The 9,335-nt window shown below is 36.4% G+C and overlaps 1 protein-coding gene across 1 annotated transcript in view; it reads right to left on the bottom strand.

The window, feature by feature from the left end:
* The window catches only part of LOC107878381 (probable thimet oligopeptidase), a gene marked incomplete at both ends in the record, with an annotated part of 39,197 nt that extends 30,270 nt beyond the window's left edge, over positions 1–8,927 (bottom strand). The window contains 5 exon segments of the mRNA XM_047396835.1: positions 2,020–2,112; positions 2,753–2,830; positions 5,571–5,651; positions 7,924–8,103; positions 8,837–8,927. Of these exon segments, the coding sequence (XP_047252791.1) occupies positions 2,020–2,112; positions 2,753–2,830; positions 5,571–5,651; positions 7,924–8,103; positions 8,837–8,927 (523 nt within the window).
* Positions 8,928–9,335: the final 408 nt, after the last annotated feature.

Genomic DNA, 9,335 nt, shown 5'->3' with positions numbered 1-9,335 from the left:
GAATTCAGTACTTCGAATGAAGGAAATAATCTATGATTTTCGGACTGATTTGAACCAAGAATGTAATCAGATCAGTGTTCACGGTCTCGATAAAATCCCCTTTCCTTCTCATGAGGATGCATATTCCTGTCTTCAACAGGAAGAGAGTCGGGTCGAGGGGTCATGCTTCATTCTGCACCTACTAAGAAGTCTGGGTTAGTTGGTGTCTCATGAGCAATTGAAGGAAACCACTTCTGATAAAGATAACCTGCACTATGGTAGTTTGTATTGATTATTTAACCATGGGTCACGTTCAAGATGGTATAAATAAATTAAAGCAACATCTCTTTTAGCACTTCCAAATGAAAGACACGGGTGGCTTGAAGTATTTCTTGAGCATTCAGGTCGCTCGGTCCAAATCAAGAATTATTGTCTTACAACGTAAGTATGCCCTAGGGATTCTTGAGAAAATGGGTATGACTTGTCACCTATTGATACTCCTATGGACCCGAATATTTACATTTGTCACAGCAAGTGGAGCCAATTAGTGATCCTGAAGGTATAGGAGGCTAGTTGGCAAGCTAAACTAGCTCACAGTTACTCGATCTAACATTGCTTCTCATGTGTGTTGTAAATCGGTTTATTGACTCACCATGTAATAGTTACTGGGATGCAATTGTTTGAATACTTCGATATATAAAATCAGCTCTAGCTAAGGATTGCTTTTGAGGATTGAGGCCATGAGTAGATTGTTAGATATACAGACAGTGATTGCGCAGGATGACCTTCTGTTTCTAATAGGTCGTCTACATCTAGATGTTGTGTTCTAGGAGGTAATTTGGTATCGTGGAAGAGCAACAAACAAAATATGATTGCTAGATGCCTAGATCTAGTGCACAAGAAGAACCAAACTATGGTTGTGGCAACTTTTGAACTACTTTAAATTAATCAGTTGTTCAGAATATTGAAACCTGTAGAAATCAACCAGATGGAACTTGTGTGTAACCAAGTTGCTCTTCATATATCATCAAATCCAATGTTTCATGAGATAACTAAACACACTGAAATCAATTATCACTTCATCCAAAGAAAAATACTCGCAGAAGACATCATTACAAAATTCATTAAGTCAAATGATTAGCTTGCGGATATTTTAACCAAGTCTCTCACCGACTCCATATCAGTTACATTTGTAACGAGCTTGATATATATGATTTCTATGCAACAGCTTAAAGGGGGGTGCTAGAATCTGGTAGATATTCAAAGATCTTGTAAATATAGTATACCATGATTTACAGCCCGTGATTATGTATTTGATACATAGCCTGTTTGATCAAGCTTTTGGTAGGTTCAGCATGCTTATTTTTTAAAAAAGTGGGTGTTTGGCCAAGCTTTTGGGGAGTAGCAAAAGTTGTTTTTCAAAAACTAAAAAAAGTAGTTATTCCCAAAAGTACTTTTTGAAAAACATTCTTGAGAAAATACACTAGACTGTTTGGATTGGCTTATTTTAACTGCTTTTAAGCCAAAATAGCTTGTAAGCACTTTTATAGTGTTTGGATAAAACAACAAAGTGCTCTAAAGCACTTGGAGGCAAAATAATACAAATAAGCCAAAAGTCATAACTTGGGATTTCTAACTTATGGCTTTCGGCTTATAAGCCAAAATGCAATCTAAGCAGGCTCTTAGAAGCACTTTTTAAAAGTTAGGTCAAATAGTAATTGCTGCTAAGGAGAGCTTTTTAAATGAATTAGCCAAACACAAACTGCATCTTTTTCGAAAAAGACTTTAGAAGTTTGACCAAATAAGCGATCACTCTCCTTTCTTAGAACCTGTACACAAGGCTATTTAAACCCTGGTGGCATGAGGGAATAATCAAGCGATATTTTCTTTCAGTTTCTCTTTTTTCTCAGTGTCATAAAGGAAGAGAGTTGAGAAAGAAATGCATGCCTAACAGGAGCCAAGAGGAGAGTGCATTCTTCTTTGGGGACAATTGCCCATGTTCTGTGAAGAATATCAATCATCAATGAGACTTGCACCAACCTTAGAGGAAGACTTTGCCATTCTATCATCAGTGGCATAGTCGGCATAATTTGCAAATCCAAGCAATCTAGCAAGTTTGTGACGCAACTGAATCTGAAATTGTTCAGAAAACATGAATATTAACTGGAATTCGAAATAGGAAGAGAAGGCAGCAGATCAGTACATTTTGGTCAGTCAATCTGCAACCAGCAGGAACTTACGTAGACAAAAAGTTCCATCTTAGGGTGTGTTCGGTATGAAAGCAAATATTTTCCAATGAAAATTGTTTTCTTGGAAAATAAGTGGGCTTCTTACTTATTTTCTTGTGCTCGGTATGTAAGCAAAGAATATTCTCCTAAAATCATTTGTATATAAACTAGACAAATACTATGGAACGTAGGGGTGAGAGTGGGGGGAATGGGGTGAAAATAAGGTGTGTTGGCGAGTGGTTCCTTACTTCCATTAGGGAAGTCATTTTCCTCATTTTCAAGGAACTTAGCTTCCTAGAAAAAATATTTTCCAAAAACTTTTACCAACGAAATATAGGAAAATTGGAAAACTCCATACCGAACACACCCTTAATCATCAACATTTTCAGTGAAAATAATGTTCTCCACAGGCAACCAAACAAATTAAGTAAAAGATCATAGTAGATTTAGTACTCAATAAAATAAAACTACTATGATTATCAAGTATAAAGTCATCGTTTTTCTTCATAAATGCTCAAAAACTGCAAACTTCTGGGTTTTCTTACCAGCTGTTCAAGAATAGTGACATTGGCTTCACATCTGCGCCCATAGGAAATAGCAACAGCTCTTCTGGTTGATCCCACCTTCAAAGACAAACAACTTCTAAATCACAAATGTTTAGGATGTTGATCAAGGAAGACGAACAAAAAGCTTTCAGATGTAAGATTTTTGCATAAAATGAGACCCTATTTCAGGAGGTACTAAATAGGAGGAAAGAATTGAAGAGATCTACAGAGACTGAAGCAATAAAAAAAATTGTCAGAGACTTGAACCTTGAGCAAGGACTTAACAGCACCACATAAACCCAGTTTGACCGGAGATAAATAATAGAATTTGCACCTAAAATGGGTTAAGAAACTAGCTTATGTCCATAAATGTGTTTTTTTGGTAAGAAAAAGGACAGTTCGCAGCTGTAATCAACGGTCTATATTAAGACAAATAAAAAAATTTAAACAGACTCAGCTGACAGCCATTTAGACCAAGTACAGGTCGTTGGATATTCCAACGTCTACCTTTAGAACGTTGACAACAACCTACGTGAAAAAATATAATCCCCACCCAACCGCCAGACAGAAAACTAGAATGCCAATAGTTCCCCATTTTTTCCATTAAAACCGGTGATCTCCTCTTCCTAAGCCCCTATCTCTCTATTTCTCACTTAAATACACTAAAAGAACCTAACGTCAAAGCATATTGAAGGTGTTGACCGAGGTTTAGGGCCTAAAAGTTCGTGAAAGAAATTTTTATAAGGTAAAAGGGTCAGAAATACCCTTCTACTCTGAGAAAGGATCATATTTGCCCTCCCTTATACTTTCGATGCAAAAGTACCCCTACTATTACACAAGTAGCTCAAATATGCCCCACCTCCAATAGAGTTGTCCAGGATGCATGTTCAATCCACATGGCATTGCCATCTGGGTGAGGTGGATACCACATGGCATTCCACCTCATTGCCAACCCATTTTACTCCCTCCCCCACTTTTCTTCCACTACTAGCATCTCCTCCCTCTCCACCATCACTACCACCATTATTACCACCCTCCCTCAGCTATTAGACCCTCTGCTGAACACCCACCTAAAAATCCCCAACTCCATTCATATAATTCACACACAATACCTTTCTCTTCACAAAAAAAAGAGCTTAACTAGGATACCTAAAACTTAATGCACAGCAGAATCTAATAAGCCAATTACAGAACTAAGCTTGAGGCTTTTCTCATCAATGAATCATAGAGAACTGACCCTTACACTTGATCCTGGCCCACCATAATCCTTCCTTTTTTTCTCTTTTGTTTTTCACCATTTCTTGTTGGGAGCTTTTGAGCTTGACTTAAAATAGGCAATATTGTCTTTCTCCACCGGACATGATATTGCTTGGATGTTTATTCCACTTAATGAGATCATCTCATCAGATGAGAATACTGTATGGCCCATGAGCATACTCTGTCTGGCCCTATGGGATATTCAGCCAGAGGTAGATGCTAGAGTTACAAAAGTCCAGGTAAGACACAGGTACATCATCAGACACAGGTACATCATCCCCACTTTGTAAAACGGGATAAGATGTGGACATTTACATAACAACTACCATGTCCCTTAAGAAGATTTCATATACAGTATTTATCATGTCTTATTTGTTTGTATTCACGATTTTTGATCTAGTACAGTATGTCTATATTATTCCTATAGATGTACTGCTTATTTGTGTTTTTGTGCATTACCAGCAATTTCTAAGACTTGCCTCAGGGGTAAGATCTTGTTGGGTCTTTAGACTCATGCTTCTTGTTGTTTGGGTTTGTCGTTTGTACAAGGGTGAAGATAGCAACCAGGTCGCTGGTACCTGACTTCCAGCTCCGGTCCATTAGGTGAGTCCCATTAGATCATGCACCTTCTTCAACTTTTAGCAGACTCAGTATCTGTATGAGCTGTGACTCATACTTTGCATTCAAATATAGTAGCTCCATGACTTTCACTTTATGGGTTACATAGGCAGACGTAGTACTTTTACTATGTTTCCACACTTATCTATACATCGAGGCTGTTAGTAGAATTCTCCTTTATTTCGTATATTCCACAAGTTTAGCTTAGCCGAGTTCACCTTATGGATAGTAGCTCGCCAGGTGCCCCGTCGCTGCCTTAGTGCCAGATTTGCGTCATAACAAGAAATAACGAAGAAAAAGCATTAATGACTTGGAAGATTTCAAAGGGATGAAAACGGTCAATTCTGTATAAATACTTAACATTGAAGATTTTGCATGAGGATTTGGAACTTTCGACATTCTTTGAATACACATTCTATGGTGTGTGTGTCCTCTTTTACATGTTCCATTATATGCCAAAAAACAAAATAAGAATATGCAATTAGACCTAATCTTGAGGATTGAGTTAGCAGTATCTTCTGGATCTCTCAAGTGTCATGTGATGTTGGTGCTTAGCGATGTGAGTTGGTCGACAGGAATGGATTGTTTTCCTAAACACTTCCCAAAATTATGAAATAAATCATAACTAGTTCACATTAGTTTTCATTTTTTAAAAAGAAGTTTTTGTGTTTAACTTTTCAAGAGCACTTAACTTCAAATAAACAGAAGCTCCTTACGTTCAACTAAATGAACCAGACTATGTTCGGATTATGAGTGAGAACAGTTCAACTGGTGATACACAGAAAGAAAAGTAAACACTTTCCTGCCTTCCCCAAACAATCAACATATACCGCGTAAAGTCTAGAAAACCAAAGATTAGGTGCAATGACATAAAATAGTCCTGTAACACAAAATTGCCATTCAGCAAAAACTGCACTCATGTCATAATTTCTACTTGGCTCACCTTGCAAAGCTCTAGCACCGGTGAAACTTGATGGCTTCTCAAAATGATTTTTCTGTTACCATCTCCATATCGTTCTAAGCTCTGCATGAATTCAACAATGAAAAGAGCTTAAGGAAATGCTCTTTGAAAGAACTTTTTTTATCAAGTAAAATACTTTTCGAAGTGAATATGATTGAAACTTATGCAGCCAAAATAAGGGCTTAACTCTAAGGGCCCTTTTGGACATGCAATTTGAGTAGTCAATTGGGTTTTTTAATTTGTATTTCTTCTAATAAACATGAAAACCCCCCAAGTTGTGAAAACTATTATATTTTCTCCAATTATTATATAATGTTATCAAATGAGCAAACCATAGTTCATAAATAGGATATCGTAATATCCTAGGACACTACATTGACAAACCGCATAATTTATAAAGATTCAAGTACACGTAATTTATAAGGATTCATTAATCAACAACAATAAGCTAGTGTTCGGGCATAGATTCCCAAATATTTTTGGCAAGTCCGTTTTGGGTGATGCTTTTGGTGAAGTTTCACCATATGTTTGGCCATAGTTTTTGGGAAACATGTTCCCTTTTTTCAAAAGAAAAACATGAAATGTGATTTATACCCATGAGTTCTAAAAGCTATTAAAAATACCCAAAAATTGAACACAAAATTATCATTTCAATGAACTAGATAATACCAAAAACAAAGCAAAATAGAGAACAAACAAAGATCAACAACAACAACAACAACAACAACAAACCCAGTGTATTCCCACTTTGTGGGGTCTGGGGGGGGTAAGATGTACGCAGTCCATACCTCTACCTCTGATGAAGTAGAAAGGCTGTTTCCGAAAGACCCCCGGCTCAAGTTACGAGATATCAAACAAACACATAGTACAGCACAGAAGCAGATGACATAACATAGATACTGCAGCCATAAGGAATATAAAACAGAGTAAAGCAGGAATGCAGGAATATAAAGCAGAGGAAAGCACACAGATTCGTAACAAACATAGAACACGGAACACAGAACAAACAAAGATCGATAAACAAAAAAAATTAGTTGATCACACTTGATTATCAACTAGAAAAACGAAGGGATTTATCAAATAACAAGTGATTACAAAGATACATCAATGCAAAAAATAATAATAATAATAATAATAATAATAATAACAATAACAATAATTATAATAATAATAATGGTAACTGGTAAAGTTGTTGTCATGTGACCAGGAGGTCACGGATTCAAGCCTTGGAAACAGCCTCTAGCAAAAATGCAAGGTAAGGCTGCATACAATACACCCTTGTGGTGGGACCCTTACCCGGGCACTACGCATAGCGCAAGCTTTAGTGCAACGGGCTGCCCTTTAATAATAATAATGGTAAAAACAAGTTATTCTTTATAGATTAGGGTGGTTTAATGGGGGTTTGGTTGGGTAGATAGATTATAGTTAGAGTAATAATTAGTGGGTTCTTTTTACAAAATATAAATGTTTGGGATAAGTTTTAAATTTTTAAAGGAACCCAAAAAAAACTTTTTCTGGTTGTTGGGATCTTGGGATTTTTGTCAAAAATTGTGCCAAAAATTGACAAGTTCTATGGTCAAACAAATTTTGCCAAGATTTTTCCCAAAAACTACTTGAATATCTATGGCCAAACGGGTCCTAAGTCGCTTTGAAATCATTTTGCGACGATCTCCTCTAAAATATTTAGAATGTTATATGTTAGTGTAAAAATACTTTCTGCAAACAGAACATTCCAGCAAGATCCCGCTGATTAGAACTTTTCCATTGACTTTTTCCAAGTTCTCCGGCGACCATTGTGGTGACAATTTGCTTTTTATGTTTTCAAAATCAACTTTTGAGTTGGTGTGTTTGAATATTAGGGAATGTGAAGTGCTAACCTTAAAATATTAAATCCAGAACTAGAAGTGTCATGTTCTTGAGTAAAATATTGTCCCAACTTGGACAAATATCATTTCTGTAATATTGATACCTACAAAAAATAGGTGTTTGTATTCCTTAAATCATCAACTAGTCAATTCATTTCTTCTCCTTTTCTCTTATTTATCACACAAATCAAGCTAAATTTGTTTAGGGTGTAAATACATATGAAATTGTACACTACTGCAGGATGTCATTGATTATTATAACCACCGAAATCAATTTTTGTCTGAATTTAGAAGTTACACATCCCAATATGATAATTGATTGCCCTCTGCAACTTTCTCATAGTAAATAACAAGCAGTGGTGATGATTGAAAATGACAGAAATAGAAGGCAACAAATTTCCACTGTGCGTGCAGACAACTACAACTATCAGGTGGGAGATGGATGTGAAGACTAACATTTAACATCTTACCTTGAGAAACTCGGGGGGTAACCCATCTAGCTCCACGTCAGTGAAAAGTAGAAAACTACAATCATCATCCAGATTACGAATGTATTGCATGCTTAGCTCGTCTATATTTGTTGTTAAACGCTGCAACTCCTCTTTCTTAGATAAGGTCAGATTCACGCCATTCCTTTCAAATTCTCGAACCTGTCACTGAATCTTAACCCATAAAAATTTGAAAAGAATATCTTCAAATAAAAATCAAAACTTCAACTGGAAAAAGCCCAATTTTGAATAACTGCACGGAGAGAAGGGGTCTTTCGGAAGTGTACACAGAGGCATAAGAAATCCTGGGAAATAGACCTTATCAACACTTGAAATATCAAACTTATGAATTATTATAAGAATGACGAAAACTCGTCTGAAATAAGCACTGAATATCAATATTGTGAAGAAACAACGTATGCTTTTCCAATAGCTTTCAATCAAAAACTAGTAGCAATTTATTTTGCAGAGAAAAAATATTAAAATGTCTATCCCTGCAGAGATAGAGAATCAAAATGTGTATCCAGCAAACTTGTGTAATCTCCATTGTATAGTCCGGAAGTGGAATGAGTAATCTCTCTATTTTTAAATTGCATAAGACTGAAGGTTACACTTCCCGAGAAAGGTAGCTCTAGCTCTGACAACTCTGACACATTTGTATTTCTCAACCTTTGACAAAGTGAACAGCTTATATACCTTTGGAAAACTTAAACAACGATTTAAAAAAGTACAAGCCTAGGAAATACCTCAACTAAAGTAAAAGCACAGTAACCATCTAGAAAGACTAAGCCAACAAAAGGTTGAGTGAATGCAGAAAAAGTACATAATCATCAGTGAACAAATGCCAATGTACATTAAAAACAAATAAGGGAAGAAATCAGTCCATGCCCCATACCAGGAAACGAGTAAAGCTTTTAGCATCAGCACTCAATCCATCCCCTGTTACTGTCAAAGCCTTGACAACTCTGTACACATCCTCACGCTTCCTGAACTCATATAAAGAAAAGTTCGGATCTTTTAGTTAATTACTGCACAAATGCTTCTTCGCAAAATTTGACGGGAAAGTAGTTCCTAAGAGTTTTAAATTAATGCACGGCAAAATATCAATTATTCACATCAGCAGATAGTTGCCAGATGTAACCAACAGACATACTTGTGTTTATTGATGGGAGTTTAGAAATAAGACTCTGCATGGCAAGTTGGGCATCCTAGATAAGAATGTCGCATGAAGAGCTTGTTGAAGGACGCGTACCTTAGCTTTTTAGGCATGTCGGTAAGAACATAAAAATGCACAGTAGACCCATATGTGATTTACATGGTTTTCGGCAGCTATTATACTGTACAAGCCACTAAATTTAGGATTTTGCACAAACGTGTTAATAGAGAAACTTCAC

This window comes from Capsicum annuum, chromosome 9 (genome assembly GCF_002878395.1).
Source record: "Capsicum annuum cultivar UCD-10X-F1 chromosome 9, UCD10Xv1.1, whole genome shotgun sequence".
NCBI lineage: Eukaryota > Viridiplantae > Streptophyta > Magnoliopsida > Solanales > Solanaceae > Capsicum > Capsicum annuum.
Note: the sequence above shows the minus strand (reverse complement) of the source record. Positions and strands in the feature narration are given on the sequence as shown.